The sequence below is a fragment of the Bacillus rossius genome, chromosome 1 (assembly GCF_032445375.1).
Source record: "Bacillus rossius redtenbacheri isolate Brsri chromosome 1, Brsri_v3, whole genome shotgun sequence".
Taxonomy (NCBI): Eukaryota; Metazoa; Arthropoda; class Insecta; order Phasmatodea; family Bacillidae; genus Bacillus; species Bacillus rossius.
Genome location: NC_086330.1, coordinates 222,168,110 through 222,195,577, shown reverse-complemented (window position 1 = coordinate 222,195,577; position 27,468 = coordinate 222,168,110). Strand labels below are relative to the sequence as shown.

Sequence of the window (27,468 nt, the reverse complement as noted above, 5' to 3'; positions counted from 1 at the left end):
CAAATGTGAAAATACGTTTCTGGTGCTTTAATAGTTGAAAGGGATCTTGTAAATCAAATTGGCAACCCCGCACTGTCCTCAAAAAAAGCAGTTTGGCATCTGTCGGTTCAGGATGGAAATATTACCTGATATGACCAAAATTATTATTAGAAAATCAGTTTTAATTAATGCAAAATGTGACAAAATATAATACTAAAAAAGTATAATATTATAAAATAATTGAGTAAATCATTGAGAAAATGGCATAAAAAAATTCGGTGGGGGGGTGGTGGCCCATCATTAGGTTAGGGGGGGTGAGTCATAGTGTTTGGGGGGGGGGGGGGGTGGGCACCTCTGCTGAAGTAATAAGGCCAGGGTGCCTTTAATGTAGGTAACTACATTCCGCAGGTGGATGACGGAATTCGACTAAATGCGTGTGAGGTACGGATCAGCGGAGAAACCCGCCCATCTGCTCTGTTGAAAAGCTGCCCAGAGAATCCTCCTCGATCAAGAGGACTTCCTAATTAAAATCGGGGGCTCTGCCCTTTAGGTCCAGGTGGAGGGGGACTCTTCGATCTCTCGAACCCTCAAGCACATAGTCAACTCCTGCGAGTTGCCTCGCAAAAGGGGGGGTGGACAGTGCAGCGCTCTGGCGGCGGTCTGGGGGGACACATGGTTAGTTGCTGTAGCAATCGTTAGATCGGGCGAGCTGTCACTTCTGGCTGCCCAGATGTTTTTTCTGAAAGGCCTCCCCAAGATGGCGGCCCTGTGGGGGGGAGCCTTGAGCGGGAACAGTGACCGAAAGGGGTTTATGACCGCCCGGGGTCACCTCATGCAGGGTTCTAGGCGCGGGGAGAGGGGAAATTTCCACTTGGGTGATGGAAATACGCGGCGAAAGGACGCCGCTACGTGTCTGCTCCGGCTTGAAGATTGCTGATGGCCAAACTGCCATGAAGTCTGTTGGGAGCGACGCCAGTGCTCGCTATAGCTTTTATAGTCACGAAATCGTGTAGGGTTTTGAGACGCTGGGCCTGACTGGAGCCGGGATTTATAGGAGATGGCTGCTTAACACAGCTTCGGCGAGCTTTGTTGGCTACTGGAGGGGGGGGGGGGAATTTTGGAGAGGAAAGAAAATGCTACAAAAGAATTGACCCGGCTGTACACTGGGCTGAAAAAGGCCGTAAGCCTTAAAATTTAAGTTTAATTTTATTATTTTTTTAATCAAAAACTTAATTATTATAAAATTAAAAAAGTGCCTATAATGCACATGATTGGCACATTCTGTATCTTCTTGGAGAACGAGCCGAATAATGGTGGTCCAGGGGCATAGCCAGGGGAGGGGGGTTAGGGGTTCAAGCCCCCCCCCCCTATCACCAAACCTTTAATTAATTTCATATTCATCACTCAAACAAATTTCATATTAAAATTAATAAAAATTTTACCATTACAATATTTAAATTTAAGTACTGAAAACTGCTAAAATAGCACTTTTTTACACCTAAAATCCAAATTTTCCCGTGGGAGGACCCCCGGACCACCCGCTTTAATACGAGGGGCCCATGCTTCTTAACACCCCCCATACACAAATCCTGGCTACGCCACTGTATTGGTCTCACTTTGTTCCTGAACTGTAGACTTATGTCGTGGCAATTTTAGCTTTTGAGAATCACTTTAATTCATGTAGTAACATGATATTCTGTAAGTTTAGTTTAATTCAAGGGTGCAAGGGGTCACTAAACCAGTGGATGATTTCATTACTGCACTGCATACTTTATCAGACAGTTGTGCCTATGGTGAATGAAAATGAACTCATCAGAGATCCCCTCGTAGTTAGCAAGACAAGTGAGCAGCTTCAGCTGCGGCAGACCTTATTCCTAGAAGAAGCATTAACTGGTGGCGAAACTGGCAGAGATACAGTCTCACCAGTCCCGAGTCCTGCAAGAGGAAGGTTATGCGGGCATCGAGGTGAACATGAGACAGTGGACCAGCTAGAAGCGGCAGCTGAACCTATGGCAGCTCATCAGAGAAGAAGGACTCCATACCTTTCAGGAGAGCCCCACTGAGTGCAGGGCGGCAGTGATATTTGAAATACTGGTTCTGGGTTGAGCCTTGAGGGTTGGAAGGTAAACTGCGACCAATGTATACAAGAGAATCTGTTTACAAAGCAGTGTTAATTATTACAAGATAAATACTTTTTGGGTAAATACAACTGAACTAACAAATTATCATAGCGGAATGAAAGCAAGAATAACATCAGCCTGTCCAAACACGTGGACATGTGAGTAAACAACCTGAGTGCAAGCGCCCTGAAAGCAGCAGCACGCGTTACCAAATAAGAGTTTGACAGTGGGAGGGGGAACGAGCAGGGTGGCCTTCGATAGCAAGTCGTGACGGCTGGAGGGTGCTAGAAAGGGGAGGGGTTTAGATGTCTCAAGTTGGCCATACAGGCAGGCGTGTTTGGCCAGCTAGTGGGTGGCCCTGCAGAAATTTACATGATGTAATGCCACACAATGCATGTAAGAAATGGGGAAATATATCGTGATACCACGAATGGTCAAATTGACCGGGTGAGGTAACAAAATTGGGGGGGGGGGGGGAATCCGTTAGGGAAGTAAACAACCAAAAAGGGAGACAAAAGCTCTTTTAAAAAATGAGTTGCTGCAACAGCCTGATAAAATTCACGAGAAAAAGGAGGCCGTCAAACAGCCATAAAACCACTCCAATCTTAACTGTAAAAGTAAAGAAGGAAAGTCGTTCGTAAAATGTGGACATACCAATGATAGAAACATTGCATCATCAGCGGGCACGAAAATAACTGTCAGGAAATAAAAAATTACTAGTGTACTTAATGCTTCACTAAAAGTAATACCAGATTATCTGGCATAAGAAGTAAAAAAATAGCAGGTCATTGAGAATCAGCTTTAGATGTGAATAAGAGACTGAAGTATTTACCTGTTGGCATGGGGCTTATAAATAAAACAGAAACATTGTTTATTTGTAAGAATTCACCAACTTAAAAAAGTGATTAAAATAGGTTTACACTTTGCCTACTAATAGTCAAATCACAGGGCTGCATCTATTTGACACCCTTGGGTCTCCTCTAAAACTGTTTCCATAGATACATTGGAAGAGACTGCTCGCACACTATGATTAAAATGCCTTTATATAAAATAAAAACCTGTGGAGGATCTCAGGTGTGCAATTAAATTCGGATAAACTAATACAACTGCTGTATATGTAAGTGGATATTGACTATGTGGATTAGCTAAAATCTTAAGAAAACGTTATTTTATAGCCAGAGTTTGCTCGCTAGATATTCCTGTTTAAGTTTGGTTGAACTCAATTAAGGAATTAAAATAGTTACTTCCAGTTGTATTGTTTCTCTTATTTTATTACTAATGATTATAAAATTTAAAGTTTATACATGAATTCAACAAAAATGGAAGATACAAGATATTTGAGTAATAACTTTAAAAGAAACTACTGATAAGATTTTTGACTGACAAAATTATTTGACTGATTTTAAAAAGAATATAAGAAAACTAATCAGTTGTACACAATATGTATTAATTTTAAATGTTAATAAATAGGCAAAAAAAAAAGTGTAATCAAAATAAGGGATTTATAAAGTTCGGTGATCAGGTGGAACCTACTAGGGCAACAGGGATCTATTTATTTCCTATGTTAATACCGAAACAGTTTATGCCCAAGCACTCGATTAAGTACCAAAGATATATTTTTTTCTCAAACTAGGTTATTGAAGTTTACATTTTTGTAGAGACATAGCTGCCCCATCCCAGTGGTTTGCATAGTCTGTCCGTGACGACGAGATGTCAGTGGGGCCGAGGAAACAGAAAATTTGACAGGCAGTCCATCCTGAAAGGTAGACTTGGAACTAAGAACTGGACCGGAAAACTGGGACAGACCACTGCGCAAAAAGAACAATGTGTATGTCAAAAAAAGGACGAAAAGGATACGAGTGAAGCAAAAGCATGCACCATAGGGAAAAGACAGATGGATCACACTTACTAATGAAGAGGATAGACTTCGGAAGTTAAGACATCATGATGGCGGCGATGAAGGGCAACAAGGAAAATGCATGCGAACAAATGTAGAAAAGTTACTAAACTTTACGTGATGAAAATATAAAAAAAAAATTATTTGGGAAAGAAAATTTCACTTTGCTAGCGAGACACCAGGAGAAAGATCGCGTCGAGCCTGGTAACAACGCCAAACAAATTGCTGTGGATAGGTAGGAGACAAAGATAAAGGCTCACACAGGGGCAGAACATTGAGCAAGTAGTAATTGCCCAGAAGACCAGAAGATGACATGCGCAGTGCAGATTAGATGCATAGACACCTGTTTATAGTTGACACAAGGCCGATAGAGGGCATCGGTGGCACGAAAGAGGGCTTAGGCTGGGATCGACTTGTACCAAAATTGGCCACCAGAGAAAGCGGGGTGTTCGTGCAAGCGACAGGGAGAGGGAGGGAGAGGGAAATAACAGGGGGGAGAGAGCTAGAGAAGCCTGCGAAGCACGGGAGGAGTACGAGAAGGGGAGAGAGTACAAAAATGTTGACATGGTGAGAAAGTATGCTACGGTAGCACTGCATTATCAGGTGCATGTACTCTTGAGCATGGGAACGTGTGTGGTGAGAGCTGACGTCCGCAATCGAGTCGAGCCGGGCTGTATCAAGCTGCAGTCAACCTATCAGGTAGTACATGACTAAATGCAAAGCACCTAAGCCATGCTGTGACTACACACATGAGATCTGGCACAGTTTTTGTGCCCATATTTGTGATAGGCATAAGTTATCGCTCCCCACTGTTTATACAAGTATCTGCACAGGAAATTCTTAGGTCCATGAAGGCTGCAGACTAATTGTGTCATTTAAGCTAGTAAAAGGAATTAAAATCAAACATCTGCAGGTAAAACTAAATAAAGACAGAAATGGTAAAGAGGGATGTCTATGTTAAGGATTTTAATTAAAGACAATTAAAAAATTACTTTTATTAAGCCCAAAATTTTACTAATTATCAACAAATTCAGAATCCCGGGAAACTACTCGAAGAGAAAAGCAAGCAGATCATGGCAATATATTGTAAACAACCGCAAATTTGAGACAAGTTTCAATGCAATTTGACTTTTATATGGCACACCTTGTAGTTTTTGAAGTAATGTTTTTTGAGTAGTGTAGACATGTCTAAACAGGCACTGTTCCTGTATTTATAAGGACACGCTACAGAAAATACTTTCAGTTGCAGTCTATTCTGCAATATGTTTTGTTTCATCCCCCTAATTATTATAAGAGTGTAATACCTGGATTCAGCAGTGTGAGTTCAACAACTGTCAGGAGCGCAAATCTGTAGTATTCGCAGGGGGTCGCGGAAATTCGCAGGGTGGCAGCGCAGCCCAAGTTTGGCATGTGGTTTTAACCGACACAAGTCATCTCTGGATAATGTGGCCTATATGCATGCAATAAGCAAAAAACTTTAAAATATACAGAAATGTTATATAAATCATAGTTTTGATGTTTAAGTTTATCGACACTGTTTTACAGTCACAATTGTGCAAGTCCCTCTGTGAGGGATTTCTTGATTCCAGGGGAGCCCAGGCCCACTCCCCCCTCCCTCCTCGGGCCAGGAATATACACCCATGGCTACTGGAATGATGGATATCTGCGCACATATACAAAAACCTGCGATGGAGGCAATCAGCACTGGTGGTTTTCACACTTTCCACTACCCTACGAACCTGGAAACTGTACCATCTATCATACGAGACAGCATACGATGCTTTCAGCCTGCATCGAAAACTTACTCGCTCTGTTACAAACTACACTGCATTATACAGATATCCAAATTTTCCAGATAATGCATACATATCGTCGTTGCGCTGTGTTCCTGCACCTATAGCATATGTGCCTGAGTTCAATAGTGTAGCGAGGACCACACACCAGGGCCTCAGTTCATCTATTTCTTTTACAGAGTTTTTATAGCTCATGTAGCTTGTCTGGCAAATCATTAATTGCTGATACATTAGAATTCGATGTCATCTTTATACCATCTTTATGCATACATCAATGGAACCAACATTACCAACCATGATAACTTCGTTAATAGCACTCATGACATCAAAGAGAACAGTGGTTACACTGTAAGCTCAAGAAATATCTCCAAAAGCATCTCCCATAGATACCTCTATGTCAGAGGTGTCATAATTAGCAGGTATTCCGATGACAGTGACGCCGAGAACCTTGGAGATCATGGACATGTCAGCGCCAACGCCCCCTACCACTTCAACAGTTTTAGAGACTTCAGCATATATGCAGTGTTTTCAGCAGCAGTATCAAATACATTAGCATTGGTGACGATAACAATAACACAGTGTATATACCGAGTTCAACAGCAAAAATCAGTGAATTTTTGGTGACTTTTTAAAAATTATTTACATGATGATAAAAGTATGTTTTATGCATTAACTTTTTTTAATAGGGTACACACTTTCAAGGTTTTATCTATCGTCTAACTTCAATATTTTACATTAGGTTAAGTACACACTTATACACTTTTCTTCTAATTTTTTTTTCAGTTCCATCTGTATTTCTAATAATTCTCCTTTTTCCTCATTGAGCCATATTTTTCTCCTTCATATCATTTCGAGTAACTTGATTTTATGTGCTACTATTTTTTTTCATTTAATGCCTCATCCTGTTCGTTATTTTTCATTCTTTGGTCTTCCTTCATTCTTGCTGAGGCATTACAAAATTAAAAAAATATATTGTAATTTAATGAGCAGGAGAAGAAACACCCATTAAAAAACCAAATGAACCAATACAAAAATAGTTGAGTAAAATATATTATTGGTACTGCAATATAACACAATCTGAATTGTAAGTAGGCTACTCTCACTTTAGTCCAAAAAAACGTTAGTCAAAAGTTAAAATACTCATCTGGAAGTGAAAATATGTGGTCATGAACCAGTCTTGAGTTACAAGAGATTTATCTTGAAGATTTTCAACAAAAAAAAAATATTTTTGAAAGATATGCTGGAAGAATAGGATTAAACTGGTCATGTTCATATTTCATCACTGAGCTGATCAAATTAAAAATAAAGTTGTCAAGGCTTTCCTTTTTCAAATTAAAATATTTTACAGCTTTCAACACCTCAGGATGTTCACAAATCTTTTTGAACTCTTAAGAATAATCTCTCCATCATCAGGTGCTAACTGATTGTGTGAGAAGTCCTGAATGGCAACCTTAGCTCTTAGAGTTCTAACTAAGTCTCTAACCATTACTTAAGGAGACAAGCAAGTTAAGCCCAACACAATTCTCATTCTCAGAGGACTCTTTTAATTAAGTTTGGCAGATACAGATAACAGAAATTTCCTGCATTCAGCCTTAAATTTCAGGGAATCGGGCTCCTTCCCCCTTTTGAGACTGAAAGTGGCACCAAAACCTACCTCTATGGAATCAGTATTTCGTAAGATATTCTCGTTATTGATATCCAGACTCTTCAACTGAGAATCATTAGAAATGTTGCCCATTACATTTTGCTTGAAAACCCTTCTCCCTATGTTTTTTCATAAAAAGAAAACAACTTTAGTGAATGAAAGGAAGGAGAGGATTATTTCTCTGGAAGTTATCAGAAATTCTTCCAACTCCTCAGAAATCATAGCAGAAAAATGCAGTTTATCTTCCAGAACTGAAACTTCCAAAAAAAAAGTCATTTTTACAGTGCCAAGGTTCTGGGTGTTAGGAGGTGTTTCCTCAAGCTCTTTGACTGCGATGTTATTTTTTTTTCAGAAATGGAATCATTTCTAAGCATATTTTGGTTACAGGTGAGTTTTCAGTCCACCGCACAGCACCGACCATTTTTGGAAAAACTCTGGAACCAGTAATCTGAGAATAAACAGCAATCCGAGATGGATACTTCTTAAACATTTAATACAATGCTCTAAGAAAGTAATTAATTTGCCAACCAACCTTTATATATGCAGTTTTGTAGGCGCCATTAACTATGTGTAATGTACAAGTACCAATATCCAAAGGTTCCTTCTCAGTATCAAGCGTAGTTACTCTTCATGTAACTTTTGAGATCATAAATAAACTTCAGATTTAAATTTGGTTCATCACTAGATGAACATAAACATTCTAGGGAAGTTTGGCTTCACCAACACACATTAGCACTTTTTCAAGCAAATCTACAATGCTCCAGAATTGCACATGCAAGTATTGAGTACATGATATAAGTGTAAAAAGTTCCACTGCAGCTGCTCGTGAGCGAATTGAAGCATGCGTACAGATGCAATGAGTAGCCCACATTATCGCTGCTTTGTTGCACTATTACTATCAAGGGAAGTTGAGAGCTTTTGTTCTTGATGTGTCTCTCCTGGGATAGTACTATAAGATGTATGGTGTGAACAGAAGCTAGGTGCAGGCTGAGATGAATCATAACTTGGCATTCTGGCCCCAGGCTCTGATAAACTAGTGGTGGGCCTAACAAGGGTCACATGTACCCCTGTACAAAAATAGAGCTTTTGCTACGTGCCTGACTTGTGACCATTAAGAAACTCGCCATGTTTATTTTCCTTTTTCATGGCATTAATTGCATTAATTCCTGAGTGATAAACATCCACTTTTTTTTGCATACAAAAAGCAAAACACATATCTTTAACAGCTCTTAGCACAATTTCCATTCCTCCTCTTCCAACCAAATGTCTTGAAAATGATACTTTCGTGGAATTTTTATCACTGATAAAACACTGTAAAATACCCACTGTAGGTGTGCTGAATACATTTACCACAGGTTTTCGAACAATTAAAATTTTATATGCAAACACACAATGAAAATAAACAACAAAATAAATATTTTGAAAACACATTGGTTTAGTAAACACATCCTTAAAATATTGCTGCATCTTACCAGTGCACTTGATACTTTGTATCGGTAACTTTTTATGCAGAAAACGTCAATTCCGCAATAATTTAGTAATTTTTCTGTTTTTCTTCTATTGCATACAACAATATTACTGTAAACCGCACAGCCATCGTCACATGTCGCACAGCCTCGCACATCATCATGCCACACAGAACGAGACACTTGCTTCACGAAACATATTTGATATTTACATTTCCTTTGTGGGTTTCGTTTTGTCAATGAAGTGTTGAACAAGTTTCCTGAACCCATCCTGAAGGGTGAGCTCTTCCTATTGCACCAGGTGGAGAACCCCTCATAAGCACATCGCTCATGTAATTCCGAGGAAAAATGAGCATTGGTGGAACAAAGGATCCACCCACACTCATGGAGCATATAACAGTAACCAGTGATCCACGCTCAGCAGCACTGAGTGCGCCAATCTGACGTTTCCCTGTCAACCCAATGACTTTAGGAGTTTTGCTTTGCCCAACACTGAATCCAGTCTCATCCACATTCCACACTCTTTCAGCCATCAAATTATGTTGCTTGTAAATGTCATCAAGCAAGTCAAAGAATTAAGATACTTGCTCTTGAGTAAAACCTTCTGCTCGAGCATATGATGTGTTAGTGGGTTTCCTTAGTGACAAAATTTACTTGTGCCTATGAAGGAAATGATCGAGCTATGTATACTCTTCCTGCATGCTCATCATGAAAATAATGTTGTTTATTTTTGCGTACAGCCAATTGGAAGGCCATCCTTCTCACATTCTGTCTTGTAAGACCAAAGAATATTGATTCCATTTATAGTACATACTGTAACGGCTCTTTTTCCACATACTCAGGAAAAACCGGTTTTCTCCCCAATTTTTTCATTACGAAAATTTTGGGATCATTCATATCTTCAGAAGCGAGCCTTCTTAAAGTTGTTTTTGGAACGCCATAATGTTTTGATGCCTTTTTTACTCCCATATTTTCTCGCACCATCCTCACAGCAGCTGCCATCGTCTCCTTATTCCATGTTTTTCGGTGTGCCTTAGGTTTACGGTCCAATGAATTTCTGGGCATCTGTAAATAAAAAATAGGTAAAATGGGAGAAAACAATATATGCATATTTAATATAACTACTAAAATTGGAGCTCTTAAACAAACCCTGAAAATAAAAAGATGCAAAAAAGGGGATAAAAATGTTTATCAAACATTTTAAAATCAAGAAAAGTCATACAAATTCAAGATTTGTTTTTTTATCCTTCTAACAAAAAATATATACTCTTCTACAAATAGCTAGCTAATAACGTGTTTAAAAAACAACGAAAAAAAATAATGTTTTCATTATTATTTTTAAAAAATTTATATTTATACATGTATTAAAAATTATAGTCTACTTTCTACATTATTCAAAACATATCTGATGAATAAGTCATGAAGTTACTTTCGTAATCAATGTCGTTATTAATATTGTATTTGGTCTGTATCTTGTAACATTTCATTTTATGGAGTTAAGAAATAATGTAGCAATCGCAGACATTAAATAAAATGAGACAAAATTATAGTTTGTAAATTTTTTTTGTAAGAAACAGACACGCTAAAATGCATATATTATGGCACGGACATGACAGGGGGTCCATAACATAGACAGACAGTGCCATGTTGAATTTGTAATTCAATAGTATTCACAAAAATAATATATCGAACTCTGATAATGTACTGTTACAGCCTCTATGACTATTTTTTTTTGTTATGCACATTAAACGTAAATTATATTACATTTCACATACCTTGCAAAAGTTTTCACAATGTTCAAAACATTCATTGCTTCGCTGTTAATATAATGCGACACTACTGGACTGCTACGACATCTACCAGCTGAAACAAATAGTTCATGCAATGAAAAATAGAGTGCAGCACAACACTGCTTCCTTTAGTACAATTCACACCGATAATGGGACAGATGTGCATCATACTGTGTTTGATTATTATATACCTTAGCTTTCAAAACAACAAATAATTTTCAAAATGCCACAATAAATGTTATAAAGCAAGATCACTTTGACATTATTTTATTTCAAAAAATTAATCTTTGAACAAATTTATTTATTAGGTACACAATCATGAAAGGTAAGCATAATAAACAAGGTGAACGAATCACGTGAACACTTGAACACAGGCAAAAGCCATATATAGACGACTTTAAGGGGCCCGCCTCGTCAGGGGTGTATGTGTGTTAGTGAGGCGGGATGATAAGCGCGACGCTCGATGGTATTTCGAGCGCGGTATCGCCTCTAAGCTCAAGGCTCTGAACTGGCGCGCAGTCTTATCGTCGTCACAGGATAACTGTGAAATTTGTGCGGTGACCGTATTTTTATATTACGGGGAAATGAAGATAAAGGTGTAATACAAGTCCCTTAAGTGCTTTCAAGAATCTGTACCACTTGTTTTACACCTAAAAATTACTCTGAAAACATGCGTTTCAGCCATTTTAACTCTTCTAGAAAAACAGTTTAAAAACATGATCCAAAATTAAAAGTACTTTTCGGGCCTCAGCGAACTCTTAAATGCTTTTCGTAAACATAGCTACCCCACTAAGATATCTTGAGTAGTTTTGAAATCGCGTTGTTTTTCCTGAAGCTCTGCACACCGTGTGTGTGACAGGTAGGCGGGCCCCTTAAGAAGGTATTTAATTGCTTACGACAAACTCCTCAAAAATATAAAGAACCTGTATAGGTACGCATTTACAGACGTTACAATACCAAGTCACCCGGATATACTAATAAAATAAGTTATTTTATAGGCCATAGTCACGTGCAAACCACCTAAATTACATTATACTTCCCTTACATTATTATCCATTATGGTTACATTATAACATGAATAGTTTACATCGCGCATTTCAATCGTTACAAAAATAATTAAATACTGTAGCAGTTATTAACTTTTGCCTAAGGTAATATACTATAGAAATTAGGCCTTAACCAAATTTCAACATGAAAACCACATGCTACAATATATTAGAATCAGAGTGCATTTCGTTCGCATCAAGTAGTTTTGAACCATCAGTAAGGCCTGTGTACGGTCACATGCTTTTACATCATACCTCATCGCCAACTGTGTAATATATCATAAACAATTCAAACTTTCAACTGCCTTTAAGAAAATTTAACAAAAGCATAGTACACAAGGTGTGAGGTATAAATTGTTGCGCAAACCTACACAAAAAAGTAAGGCTCGAAAGACTGGCAAGTACCAAGCATAAAACGATAATGTATTGACGTGCTCCGCCTGTTTCCCCGGTGATGGTCGAGTCGCGGGTTCGAGTCCCGTGCGCCGGCTAACTAGTGGTGCACTGATTCTCAAGGGAGCCATTCCACCTCAATTCAGGCAGTTAGCAAGAAAATGTGTCAGGTCACCATCACGGATTTGCGTTAAAAACTACAGCAGTTACAACCAGTGGAGACAAGAAGTGTGCTAAAAGGATTTCGCCCCAATTTTTTTTTACCTATGTTATAGCCTTTTGGAGTTGGTTCAAAATCAACAAAAGGTGGAAAAAAAAAGTGCGTTTTTCAAATGAGCGGCATTTAAAAACTGTTTAACGGATTCCATTGATTTTTTATTTTATTTTGTAGCTATTATATTGAACTACAGAGTAGTATAGTTCCACTAAGCCCCATGACAATATCTTTAAGGAGGGAAAACTCAAACTTTTGAATTTTTTTGGGATTTTTAAAAGAAAACATTTTTACAATAAAAAGTAATTCTGGCAATATGTCGCTCTTTTTCAGTAGTTTTACAGAAAGAAAGAAAAAAATGTTTTTATTTTTATGATGCGCGGAATTATTCTCATTTAACTTTACATTTTGCCAAATTTGACTAAAGTGCCATTTTTTGATTGACAATTACTTAAAAACCCCATTTCTTAAAAATCTAACCTAACCTTTGTTAATAACATGCACTTTGTTGGATAACATGTTTTGCCTGTAACCATTTCTAAAAAAATTTGAAAATGTAATTTTATTACATTTTCTAAGGTCTGCACGCTCAATTAACAAATATGTTCTTTGTTCTCTAAATATGAGATGTAATTCGTAAATTGGGCAAGCCTTGGGAATTGCAAAAGGAGAGTCATTGTATACATTACGACATTAACATAATATGCACTTTCTGTCACGTCTCAATGGGTGTGTGTGTGTGGGGGGGGGGGGGGGGTTCTCTTATCAAAAGTGCAGCTCAGGTAAATAATAAAATAAAAACTTTAACCAGCCATAGAGCTTCTCGGCACTAGAATCATTTTAGTAGTTTTATCCTTGCACAATAACTGAAAAATCAGGATGCTGAGAAAAATAAGATAACCCTAAAACAATTGAACACATAACAGTTATTAAGAAAATAAATAGTTATAACAAATGAGGTGAAACCTTCCATGTCCTCTGCATACAAATAAATAAATAAATAAATTTAATAAACCCAGTCAAGCTTTCCGTTGAACAGGAAAGGAAAATACTCGTAAACAAAGTTAACCCAATAATAAATGGAATAAGCCGCTTAGTCACTGTAAAGTAAACCAGGAGTTATTTAGATTACATTTTTCTACCCACAAACATTAGAACTGAAAATTAGTGACGATAACAGAGAAGATTTTTTTTCTCACTTTTTAATTTAGTCTTATTATACGCTTCCATGACACCTAGTGATTCCAAAATACATTAGTTATTCCGCATCTTCAGTACCTATTAAAATTATCAAGAACATTCTCTAGCAAGAAAAAGACTTTAATAATTACTCAGTTTTGTTCGATAGCATCACCATAAACATGTAAGAAAAGGATCGTGATACAAACGAATTACAGAGTTTATAAAAGAAAATAAAAGAAAACTTTAGTTCTGACCTCATTAAAGTTTAGTAAAACATTATTCGAAAATTATTGTAAGAGCAACTAGGTACCACGCCAAAAGTGAATTTTAAAGTGAACTACGAAGAAACATAAGTTGCGGAAGACTACGACCCAGGCATCATACAGATGCCATTTCACTCACCTAACCCTCACTCCTACGACGCACGGCCGGGCAGCATAACGGCCTGTCACAGGATTACAGCCAGGAGGAAACATTTCACGTCCCTTTTAACCAAATTACTTGGCCCTGAAACCCCTACGGGAAAAACATCCTGACGGGAAGTTTTCCAAACACGTAAAGTTAGTAAAACAAGCCGGCCGCGTAGCCACGCGCTGTGATGTCCACGTAGTCAGAAAACCGGCCGCTAGATTGCAACACTCACCTGCGCACGGCGACTTAGCTGGCCTCAAAAGAACTGTAAACAAGCCTCCGCCGAATTTCTCCAGACTCGCAGCACAACAACGCGTCAGCTGGCCTGGCTGAAACGCGGTCACGCCTGCCCCCCCAGACAAATACGTGCAAGGCTCGCACTCTCCCAGCCCCGCGGAGACCCAAATTACATCAAAGGTGTTACAAAATCTGAGCTTGAGGGAAACCAAGTCCCGAAGAAGAGAAAATATTTAAATTTTGTTTCAAAAAAATTAATAAATTAATGATAACAATTTTTAACCACGTGACAATATAAAATATATGCACACACATATAATACATATGCTGCACTTTAGTTAGCTTGAAAACCTAAAGTTCAAAGTAAAATTGAAACCAACAATGTAGACTGCTTACCCTTCCTCAGCTATATGTAATGTATATTGACAAACTTCCAAAAATATTTTTTGGCTGTTAAAGACAGTGTATCTGCTGGATCTTCAACTCAGCTTTGTCGAAAGTGTGGAGTATTGCTGATTGTCCAAGTGGAGTAGGTTTGCTTACTGCTAACAAAATGTTTTGTAGTGGCACCGTACATTCATCCTTGTTCTTTCCAGATTCCTTTGGTCACTGAAACCCTTTAGCTGGACCAAGGGGAGGCATAAAAGACACAACGATGTCGTTTAACTCTTTATATATACCAGTGATCTGACCCATCCACCAATTCTGATCGTAAACACAAGCAACGAACCGGCCTACTTGGAAATCACTTATTGAATAATGTATTTTAATCTAATTAGATTGTACAACTATTTCTATTTTATCTTGAATTCAGCTTTCCATGTAAGTCTCATTTTTAATCAGCCAGTAATGTTTTGATTGTATTCAACAAATGGTTTTACAGTAGCCCATTATTTTTCCTTACATGACCTATACGTTTGAATTGGTTTACTTTCAAGAGCCAGTAGAGTTATCTTTGATACAAAATTACCTACTTCAGCAACAAATGAAGCAGAATCTCTAATGGCTTTAACACACACTGCCCGAAGATTGTAACGCCCCTCGTGCCCAAAAATTATATTATTTTAAATTAATTAAAAACACCTTGGAAATTGCTGGGCAAAATATTAAGAAAATTAAAATTAATTACCAGAGGGGACACGAGGCGGAGAACAAGACAAAATTTACACTCCCTGCACACTAGTAACTTGGGAGTTCGTGGAACGTTATGTAGAAGAAGGAATGATAAATAAATACACTATATAAATAATTTGGTCTATAGGTTTCCCTGGTTTATTATTAAGAGGTTTTGTTTTAGCATTATTTCGACATGATAATAAAGATCTTAGTAATTAACCAAGTTAAGGGGGCGCCCCTACATTATTTAAAACAATACATATTACACCTTAACAAACAAATGATTACATTAACAAAAATTTCAAGTATAGCACCAAAATTTGATTCTCCCAACGATTATATATATATTAGTTTCCATGATTTTTCATGTTCCTGAGGATTACGTTCTTAAAGCACTGCTCGCTGGTATCTTTTTGATGAATTTAGTTCCTTCTATGCAAGCGGAAAATATATATAGCTCATATCACCCGGGTCTTCCCAGGATGACGTCGGACCGAGAGGAAAACTCTTCTAAAGGGGGAAATCAGCTGGAGGTCCCGAAGATCATGCGGGGAGCAATTTCTCTCCCCAGAAACTTCGACCCTGTCTGAAACATCAGTCAAATTCAAAACGAATTAGACCTGCTTCCAGACAATCATACACAGTTGGCACGAAAGGCCAACAAACAGGAATTTGGGGACGAAAAAAAAAAAGGCCAGATTACTCACCAAACAGGGTGTAGATTTCGGGACTCACTAAGAGTCTCGCGCCGACATCAGGATGACGCGCACCGAGAATTCGCGGATGCGCGAAGAAAAACAAAATTTTAAGGAATTAAAAAAAATAAAGAAGAATTTAACTATACATGACCTTTTCTAAAAACTACATCTGCCTGGCTACTGTACAAATGGGATCACATCCCTTAAGCAACTGACTACATCTTTTATGCAACCGAAAATCGTCGTTCCCACGACAAGCCTCTTATCGCAGAGGACGCCGAGAAGACGTGGTCAGTAGCCGAGGTCAGAGTACTGAGTGCCCGCGATGGCGGACAAGGCTCCTAATTAAAACGGGCGCTAAAGCCCTAGGGAGGAGGGGGAAGGTTCGGTTCTAAGCCGAAAATTTCCGAAGGAGTCCGAGGCGGGCGTGACAAGAACACGACATGCGCGCTCTCTACCGGCCAGAACAGAAGGCAACAAACAATCGACTTCTACAGGCCGCGAGAAGAAAGCATAGTGCCTTATGGCGCCGCGGCGCTGCTTTTTAGCGGCATAAAGGGGAACTAACTGAGGCGGTGAGCTGACTTGCCACCAGGTGTAATGAGGGTGAGCTCTGCACGCTGGCGACCAGGCCCGCGGTTACTTTTTCTGCCGCTAGATGTCGTGGACGTCTCTGTCGGACCAGGGAGAAAGTCGGCTATGGTCTTGGCTAAGTTCACGTCAGGTCACTGCTCCCGACTTTATTTCTCAGAACTAAGGTGAGGTGGAGAGAGAGGAAGGGGGGACAGAAATCGCCACTAAGGTGGGAACGCAGGTCCACTGGAGACCCATTCTTGACGAGACTTGCTATTCTCAGCAAGCCTGTAAGAAGTAGCAGCTTGCAGCCCACAAGCTGCTCTATGCAATTTTTGTCATGAAGAGAAATAATATTACAAACTCGGGACGTGACTGCAGGCGAGAGAAATTTCAACCGGGGTGCCCACGTCCACATTAGACAGCAAAATATCAGATAGGGCTCCTGAGAAAGGGGGCTTCGGTTCAATGGCACAAAGTTTAAACACGTGGCGTACACCGGCCTAACAAAGAGTAAATCACCCCCTTAACAACCAGATAAATTTAAAAAAATAAGATTTCCAATTTTTTTTTTTTTAATTATAGAAAAATTAAAAAAAGTGACGAAAAGCCTAATTTCCGGCACAAGATTGAACTTAGTTGCAAAGTGTTTACAAAAACCGCCTATTGCATCACGTGCACTTTTGCCATGCCCTGTAGCAGAAAAAATGTAATTTTATTTTCAACAGTTTGAGTATTTTTACATCGTTCATACAGTTGGAACCTATTTTTGAAATGTTCACTATTGAACTCAAAAGTTCTGACTGGCAAAATTTGGAAATTTTCAGTTTTATAATCTCTGAAGCACAGAGAACATGAGCAGAGTCGTGAGCTGTATCATCAGATACTACAACAAAACTTTTTATTTCCACACCAAAGTATGCGACACAGGTAAACAGTGAAAGCTGATCAGTTTGCCAGTGGAAAGTTTGGATTTCATCAGGCAATACAACCGATCAGTTCTCAGCAAAATCAAAATGTAAAACAAGAGCATTTTTATATTGGACAGAACTTCTTGCTTCAGCTTTTCCTTCCCTTTGTATTTTCCTAATGTAACTAAGAGGAATAGCTTTCTTAAATAACTAAAATCACCGGTTGCACCTCCGAGACACGTGGCCCAACAACTTGTGGATCTGGAGCAATCACTTATTGCTATGTTTACAATGATCATTACCTCGTGCTCTCCTTGCCATAGGTATGTCATCACTATCTCGCCCTACTACTTCAGTCAGTTGGAAAAAGCAATATCTTTTTCAAATGAAATTTTCCAGGACAGCTTATAAAAGGGGGTGGGGCGTTGGGGAATTTCAAATGATCTGTGACCTAGCTATTGCTCGTTGGAAGAGCATAGAGGCGATACAGTAATGTTTTTTTATAGGAAACACTAGTCTTCGTCACTACGTGCAAAACTAGTTAGTAAAATAAAAGTTGAAGGTGTGGCCTTTTGCAACAGGCTAATTCATCTAAACTTGATATCTTAGTTAAACAAATAAGTTATTTAACTTAATTTTGACTTTTAAAAATGGCCACTGGAAGCGAAACTAGTAAGTGATTAAAAATTAAAATAAAGGTTTTATGTAAAGAGAAAAAAATGAATTAAAATGAAATACTTTATTCGTTGATATACGTATTGACCCTGAAAGTTTAATAAGAAGGTTATTTCACATGGTCAAATGCCAAGGACAAGATAGGTGCAAAAACAACTTGTACTAAATCCTAACAATTCATGCCACATTCAGAGTAGCCATACTTGGTAAAACAAATTATATATTATAAAGCAGAAAACTAATATAAATGATAAAAGTACTGTATAATTAAAGACTTCTAATCATGCATGGCAGCATATATAGAGTAATGTGTAAGGCTAGTTTCAATGCTATGAAAAGTGAATCTGCACAATGTGTTCTCAAGTGTTTGTGTTTACAGGTATGGAATAGCAGGCTCCACCAACGTTCAGGGAGAGGAGGTCAAGAAGCTAGATGTGCTGTCCAATGAGCTGTTTATCAACATGCTGCAATCATCCTTCACAACATGTCTGCTCATCAGCGAGGAGAACGAAACCATCATTGAGGTAAGGTTTTCACATTCGTCACTACATTGCCTTATCGCGCACCTTCTCTCCTTACTCATCTAATTTAGTCACAAATATTTTTCTTATGGCATTTTTAGGAGGATGATATAGTAATTTATTTCTTTGAGTACTGTATATCATAACAAACTTTGTCCAGCTTAATTTTAATGATTTTTTGGAGGATATGTAATGTGTTGGATATTTAACACTAGAATTAGTCACTAGAATTCATTCTAACATTACTGTATACCACTAATTACAAAGGAGTGCATTCCAGCCCCACTAAGTGCTAATCTCACTGCAGTATAATTGATACAATGGATCATTTTGACCACTTGTCTCACTGCACATCTTCACCACTGTGCCATCCTCAATGATTTACATCTTCGCCGCAGAGGCAATCACGCCACAATGTCATCCTTACCCCAGGATATATTTACTGTAGTGCTATCCTTACCTCATGACATTTTAATCACAGTGTTACCTTACTAGATTTCTGCACCACAGTGATTTCCTTATTGCTCAATATCTTCATTTACCACAGTTATATCCGCACTGCTTGACATCATCAAAGTACCATCCTCACTGGGTCTCATTACAACAGAGCTATTTTTGCCGCATATTATCACCGAAGGGTTTCCACACCACAGCAATATCTTCAATGCAATTATTCACCACAGTGCTCTCCTCATCACACAATATCATTAACACAACACATTATTTTAATTTCAGTGCCATTCTCACTACATATCTTCTAATACAGTGCTACACTTACCAAACAAATTAATCAAAATAGTACAATTTTTAATGCACTACATCTTTACCATTTTGCTATCTGTTCTCATATCTTCACTACAGTGCCAACATGTTCAATTCAAATCCCTACCTCACCGCACTACATGTTTATTACAGAGATATTCTCACTGTATGAGGTCACTCACTACATTGCCATCCTCTTCGTAAAACATTTTCTCTGTAGTTCCATCCTCACCACACATCTTCACTACAGTAATATACAGTACAAAAATTACAGGGCATAAATTTAATATGTGGCAGGGAATGCCAAAAATAATCAATTTTTGTTAAGGAACATATCTTCAGAAACTAAACACTGCAATGTTACAGGCGTGAACATTAGCGCGCAAATTAGAGTTTGGCGGATTTCAGAGGACTACTCCAGGGGCTGAGAGGACTACTCCAGTGGCTGGGAGGATGTGTGATCGCAGCGCAGTAATGTTCAAATGCTCGGCTGGAAGCAGGTTACGAGCTGGGCACAGACATTTTGAGTTAGTCATACACATTTTGTTGTACCTTCGTGGTATGAAACTCCCTGTTCCAGGCAATTGTTGGTTAAGCAAATTTTGAAAGTACATTCGGTAATTTTGCACACTAGTTGCAATATTTTTAGCCTAAGTGCACACCATTAACATTTCAGCCATCTCTGCGAATGATAAGTCTGCTGTGTGCTTACCTACATGGTAACACCAGGCGAGTGAAAGAAAGACCCTGCGGATTTCGCGCAGGGTTTACTCTGACCTGGGTCGTCCTGCAAGTTCGTAAGCACGGAGGAAATGCAGTATGGCCGGCCGTGTGGCAGGGGGTGCGTGAATACGCCACTGGCACCCTCCACCAGTGCCCCAGGTCTGAAGCAACCCCTTGTATCAGTGCTAGTTCGGGACGACTCGGATGCCGCACTCGGCAAGTCGGGCTCGGTTATTCAGGTCATTCATTCCCTTGGGCGTCGCATACATGCGCAACTAGGTCGGCCATGGTGTAGATAGTGGTGGATGGTTTTAGTGATCTGGGCCTGTAAAAGGCATACTAACTGGCCGGTGGTGGTGATGGAGCTTGATGTGTGGTGTGATGGACCTGGGGCAGGTGGTTGTCCCACCCCTACTGTCATGGAATGTGGTGTCGGGGTCGGGGTTCCTAGAAAGTTCGTCAGTCAGTTGGTTTTCTCAGCCAGGAACATGCTCCACCATGAACGATGAATTTTGAATCATTACGGCCCAAATGGTAAATTTCGACTTTCCCCCCTGAGCAGAGTCCAGCTACCAGAGGCACTGGCTGTCCATGTGGAGGGTGAAAGGATGCCCCTCTAGGTGGTGCTGGAACCACTTGAGTGCCTACACCACAGCGAGGTACTCCTGCTTGTTGTCATGGTTCTTTTTTTTTGGCTGCCAAACTTTACACTAGTGTACTCAACTACCCTGTGCTGGCCCCTGCCATCCAGCTGATACAACACGGCTCTCATGCCGTCCTGGACGGCGTCGGTTTGCACGAACAGGAGCTCGCCCGGCTATAGCTGGGACAGGGTCGAGCAGTTGCGGAAGCGCTGTTTGATCAGGTTAAGGGCCTGATTAGCGGTTTGTGTCCACCTGAGTTTGTGTTTGGAGGAGAGCAGGTCGGTCATGGGTGCTCTGATTGTGGCGAAATGGGGAATGAAAGACCTCAACCAGTTCAGCAGCCCCATGAGCTTATGGAGCTGTTTCCATGTCCGGGGCACCTGCTTGCCCTCGATAAGGTACAGCTGGGCGTGCAGCGGGCGGAAACCCTCGGCATCGACTATGCACCCCAGAAACTCATCTCTGCCGCTCCAATGTGGTACTTTGTGGGGAGTAGGTACACCCATGCTTGGCGAGATGTTTAAGTACCAGGGCGAGATGGTGCGCATAGACTAAGAAAGCACAGTGTGTGCACGACAGCCTGCGAGTTCCTATGCTTCAGCGATATATTGTACTTGTGTACCACGTACCACAGGAAAAAATAATAACAAAAATAATATAAAAAAATTCGAAATTACAAAAACCGTTTCTGCCAGCTTATGAACTTCTCTGTTGTCGAGCAAGGGTAGAGTTCAAGTACAAGCCAGAATGTTTTGTGATTTTTTTTTTATTATTTTAGTTATTATTTTTGTCTGAATTTCTGATATTAAGGAAAACCTGCGTTAGTTTTCTCCATGTGCTCCTGGTTATTCCTGACAATAATTCGACTGCATTCTTCGTGTGTTCTTTATGAATCCTGTGGTTTCTCAAAGTACTTCTGGTCATTCCTGTGGTTTCTCCATGTGCTTCTGGTTGTTTCTGGGAAATCGATCTCTGCGCGAAATTTTTTTACTTAATGAGACATGCAATTTTATTCTGAGTTACGTTAAATTATGAATTTCTGTTACTAAATCAGCACTAAAAATATTTTTTTATCAGGTGGAATTCATACAAGAAACATCCATTACTCAGTTCAAAAATATAATTTAAGGACGAAATTCCTTCTTTTTGGTGTCTAGCGAAGCCCACCTTCTCGTGCGATCGTTAGTGAGCATCCCGCATCCCACATACAAGAAATAAATAATATTTACCTACATAAAACACGTTGCGACATCTGTTGGCGAGAATCGGGACTACTTACAACAAGTTACTTTGCATGATATAAATTAACTCTCGCAGCTGAATGGAGTTCAAGACAGTTAGAGGCAAGTAGTCTTGTAGCCAAATAGCTGGAGCCAAATACAGCTGGAGTCAATGACTGTTGGAGCCAATTACTTTTGGAGTAAAAAGACTGATGGAGCCAATGACTGTTGGAGCCAATTACTTTTGGAGTCAAAAGACTGATGGAGCCAATGACTGCTGGGGCCAATAACTGTTTGTCCTATCGTAAATTGATGATCGCATCCAACTGATATAAATGTTTGTGCACATGTACGTCCATTACTTTTAATTTACTTCCTTTTACTTGAATTAGCGTTCAAATGTGCGTTCTTTTCTTTCAATTTGCTTTCTTTTTTGTTGAATTGTCGTTAGAAATGTGCGTCCTTTTCGTTAAATGTGCTTCCGATTGTCCTTCCTTTCTGTTTAATGTACTCCCAATTGTGCTTTCTTTTAGTCAAATGCCTGTCATGTATGTGTGTGTTCGGTGTGTACATTGCATGTTTGGTGTGTACGTTGTATGGTCATTGTGTGGTCATTGCATGCCCAGTGCATGCATTATGCGTTTGGTGTGTACATTGTGTGGTCATTGCGTGGTCATTGCGTGGTGAGCATGCTCATTGCATGTTAATGTGTGTACATTAAGTGTCCAGAGTGTATAATTGCGTGTACATTAAGTGGCCATTGTGTTGTCATTGCGTATACATTGCATTGTTATTGTGTGTACATTGTGTGGTCATTGCATATACATTGTGTGTCCAGTGTGTATTGCATGCCCATTGCGTGTCCAGAGTGTGTAATTGCGTCTACATTGCGTGGTCATTGCGTGTCCAGTGTGTTTAATTGTGTGTTTGGAGTGATTATTGTATGTTTGGTGTGTTCATTATGTGTTTGGTGTTTACATTGCATGGGCATTGCTGTCATTGAGTGGGCTTTGCGTGGCCAGCGTGGTCATTGTGTGTTAATGTGTGTACATTAAGTGTCCAGAGTGTGTAATTGTGTGTACATTGAGTGGTCATTGTATTTTCATTGCGTATATATTGCGTGGTTATTGTGTGTACATTGAGTGTCCAGTGTGTGTAATTGTGTGTTTGTATTGATCATTGCGGATTTGGTGTGTACATTGTGTGGTCGTTGCATATACATTGCGTGTCTAGTGTGTGAAATGCATGCACATTGCGTGTACAGAGTGTGTAATTGCGGGTACCTTGCATGTCCAGTGTGTGTAATTGTATGTACATTGCGTGTCCAGTGTCTGTAATTGGGTGTTTGGAGTGATCATTGTGTGTTTTGTGTGTACATAGCATGGGCATTGCGTTTGTCAAATTTGCTTCCAAATGTGTTTTTTTAATGTTGTATTGACTAGTGTATTATTGTAAATGAACCGTGTTTAGAATTGCATATTATTATTCGACCGGTCACGTGTATATATGCGAGTCCCAGACGGCGGGACTTTCAGTTTGTTACTGACTGTGGCGGTGTAAGGATCGCCTAGTTTGTCTCATCAGGTGCATAAGTCGCGTTATTACCTGTTCTTGTGAACTTGATGGCATCTTTACTACCGTATTTAACGTCGAACTCGATGGAGGTTGTACCATAGTCTATGGGAACCCTGACGTCAGCGGATGACGCAGATCCCGTTGACAACGTCGATGACAACACAAGAGGAGACTTCAACAGTCGTGGTACCACCAGCAGAAGAGAGCTTATTGACTTCAGTGCTGGCTGCAGAGGAAACCACGATAAATGACAATTCACCATTGATGGCTGGTGATTCGACAACAACTAAAGAGCATCGATGCCGTTACTGTGACAAGATTTTCTCAAACAACAGCAATGCTCGACGACACGAGAAGAGAGAATATGCTAAGAATCTTCCTCGCAAAACGTTTGGCTGTGAGAAATGTAATAAGCAGTTTGCCAGAAAATATAATATGAAAACGCACCTGAATACAAGCAGAAGTCGTGCAGAATGTACGGGTTTCGCTTCAACAGCGGTGCATTGATGTTCATAAGAGTATGCCAGGAATTGGTACAACTGCAGCAACGTCAGTATTTGGTTCAGGACTGAAAGGTTCGTCTTCATCACCGCGGTATCCTAGTGGCTACTGCGATATGTCGTTTGCATTTGCGCATGATGCACGAATACATAAATGGAGCAAATGTTTAAAGAATCCTTCTCGTACGAAGTTTCTCTGCAATGAGTGCCATGTTTGGTTTACACGTATTTATAGTTTGCGACGGCATGCGAAAAAAATGTAAAGGTGAAGTCCGTGTGCGTACTGATGAACTACCTGCAGAAATTGCATTTCCTCGCTTTAGTTTGTAGACTCGTACGCGTACAAGCACAAAAAAAGGCCTGGGCATGAATCAAAGTCTAAGACTTTGCTGTGTTAATTACAGGTAAATGATAACGTATTCCACTTGGCGAACTCTGTATATCGTAGAATGTTGAGAGACTACTATTATCTAAATATGTTAAGTGAGTCGAAAGACATTTTTACTTTTCTTGGCGATATCAGGTACAACATTATCAATAATCTTACTGATGAACTAGCAACGAACAGACCTTTAAAATATAACTTGTTGCTGGACTGCATTTATGGTAAGCCATATCCGTACAAGGACCAAGAAAATAAGTGCTTTTTCAAGAAATTGAATACTCCTATTTACAATTCCAACGATGTGAAGCAGTCTGTTAAACCCCAGTATCGAGAAACTCTGTCGGGAAGAAAAAGACTATGTAGGCAAAGGATCTGGCTGGTCTCTGTCTTCAGTAAAGCGATTGAAGCTAAGAATTAGTCAGTTTAAGCCAATGCGGAACAAAATGTTTATTGAATTGCTTACTGTAGCAAGAGTCCCTGTAGTATTATAGGATCTATATTATAAATTGTATCTGTAAAAAAGGTTTTTATTTCGAACCTTTTACTTTTATGTTACATTGTTGTAATATTTATTTAAATTACTATTTATTTAAATTACTATTTTCACATCGAACCGAGAAAAGGAGTCGATCGAATCAATCAGTGTATTAATGAGTGGTTTTTTGACGAGTTTTGGACTTTTTCCCTAATTTCTAGCTAAATAATCCAATAAATCCAATATAGCGATCATAAAAGCTTACTGGAGGCTGGTATATAAGGAACTTAAGCATCTTTTAGAATTTTGAACATGATTTATTGAATAACTGAATTTTTTAAAATAAAAATAATTTTTTGCATCACCCAGGGATCAAACCTAGGACTGGAACTAATCAAATCAATCTATATTAATTGAAGATTTTTAAATTAATTTTGGATTTTTTTTTTTTTAATTTCTAGCTGAATATTTACACATTTCCAAGATGGCTTCCAAATTTAAAGATGGTAGGCATCTCAGTTATAATAAATGAATACTGCACTCTAGCAGGTAAAAATTAAACCTACATGGCAGCAGTGCCCTCTAGCAGACGAAAACAAGATGGCAGCCTCCAGCAAACGAATAAAATATGGCGGACATGACGTCATATTAGCTGTCGATATATACCTTGGCATAAGTGGTGGGAGGTCAGTTTGCCAGCAGCTTCCATGAAGGAAGGATCGATCGCTATTTTTTATTTATTCCCTCGCCGGGTTCAAACTGAGGACTCCGATCTCCATGATGTAAGTGCGTTCTTTAAATAATATTTTATTAAAATTTAATGAATTAATTTTTTTCTAAATTATTAATTTTTTCTGAATTCCTAGCATAAAAATTATGGATTTTCAAGATGGCAGCCATAACAAAAACTGCAACTGTGATGTCATAATTAAATATGGCGGAATTAAAAATGGCGGAGAGTACGAGAAAACAAAATGGCGGAATTAAAAATGATGTATTTAAGATGGTGTTCATGCCATCCAAATTTTCATGGTCATGAACTTGTTGGCTGAGGGAGGCGGAATTTAAGCCTCATTACGAACTTTTCAAGCCGTAAGCATTTTTTAGGACTAAAACGGGAAATTTTTTCCTTGAAATGGGAATTTTTTCCTTGAAACAGAAAAAATAAATGTAATTATTTTTTCAAAATGTTTAGTTTTTTTTGGCATAATGTTTTTTAAAAATATGGAAATTTTGAAGGGCAAGGTCAAAGCTCAAGGTCATCTAAGATGACCACCGTGACGTAACAATCCAAGATGGCGGACTGGCTCTGGGCTACTCACTCTGTCACCAGTCCCCGCATGCCCTATTATATACTACTAGTAATTATTTATTTCAATATAAAATATCAGTATGCGATTGACAACAGTCACAAAAGATGCTAATATAGATCCCGAATCGAGGTCTGAGGAATTTTTGAAAGGCTACAGGTGTAGTTTCTGCGGCAATAAATTTGCCCTGAAAAAGAATGCTAGACATGATGATGAGGACGATTGTGTTAAAAGCCCACTACACAAAATGTTAAGTTGTGATCGGTGTTATAGGTTGTTTACCCAAAGTGATAGCTTAAAAACACACGGCAGTATTTCTAACTGTAAGGCTATGCATACTTGCAAGATAGAGGACAACGACGGAACAGTTATGCTAAAAAAGAGTGTGCTGATTGACGAAGATAATTTTCCTTGTCTTTAACATGATTACGTCCATAGCTTTTCTGATCACGACAAAAGCAGAGTAAAATTTGTTAAGGCAAAAGAGAGACTGAATACAAAGGAAGAATCATTATTATAAAATGTGAGAATACATTGAAGCCAATTTCCAGTAGATCTTCCGAACTTTGGAAAAATAATGGACCCTTAAAAGAATGCTTGTAGATGACGATAAAGCTTCGACGTCAAAGAATTCGAATTCTTGCCATATCTAGATGAAGTTAGCTACAATGATGATGATAGTGATTTTCAGGCTAGTGGTAAAACATAAATCTACATTGATTTCCAGATTATACAGTTAAGGTGTAAAAAATACGGAACCAGCAGAAGAGACGGTTTACGTATCTTGGGACGATCAAAATGGAATGGTTGACAGTCTGAGACATTTAATTGTTCCTCTATGTGCATGAGACTATTTTCGCACGGATGAAATATTATTCATACTTGAAGTCTAGAGAAGCATTATTCAAGGAATAAAATGTTGATTTGTAGGTTCAACGAATTTTCATTATTTTTTAAATGTTTGTGAGGCAAACAAAAAAAAACAGTATTATAATTTTCACATGACAAAATGAAACATAACGCTTATCCATGATGACGAATGTGCATCCAAATGTGCGTCCTTTTCTTTTAATGTATATCTTTTTTGTTGAACATGTGTCCAAATGTATGTTATAATGACGATTGTGTGACCAAATTGTGTCCTAGATGACGAATATGTGTATTTTTGTTGAGTGTGTGTCCAATTATTTTCTTTAAATGTGCGTTC

The 27,468-nt window shown here is 38.9% G+C and overlaps 1 protein-coding gene and 1 long non-coding RNA gene across 2 annotated transcripts in view; one reads left to right on the top strand and one right to left on the bottom strand.

Moving 5' to 3' along the window:
- The window catches only part of LOC134527316 (fructose-1,6-bisphosphatase 1), a 315,913-nt gene that overhangs the window by 146,301 nt on the left and 142,144 nt on the right, over positions 1 to 27,468 (top strand). The window contains exon 2 of the mRNA XM_063359876.1: positions 18,526 to 18,670. Coding sequence (XP_063215946.1) covers positions 18,526 to 18,670 — 145 coding nt within the window. The remainder of the gene's footprint in view (positions 1 to 18,525; positions 18,671 to 27,468) is intronic.
- LOC134529822 (uncharacterized) lies at positions 8,966 to 10,765 on the bottom strand. Its single transcript, XR_010074713.1, has 2 exons — positions 10,676 to 10,765; positions 8,966 to 9,965 (listed from the first exon to the last, which is right to left on the bottom strand). It is a non-coding gene; the product is annotated as an uncharacterized LOC134529822 (long non-coding RNA).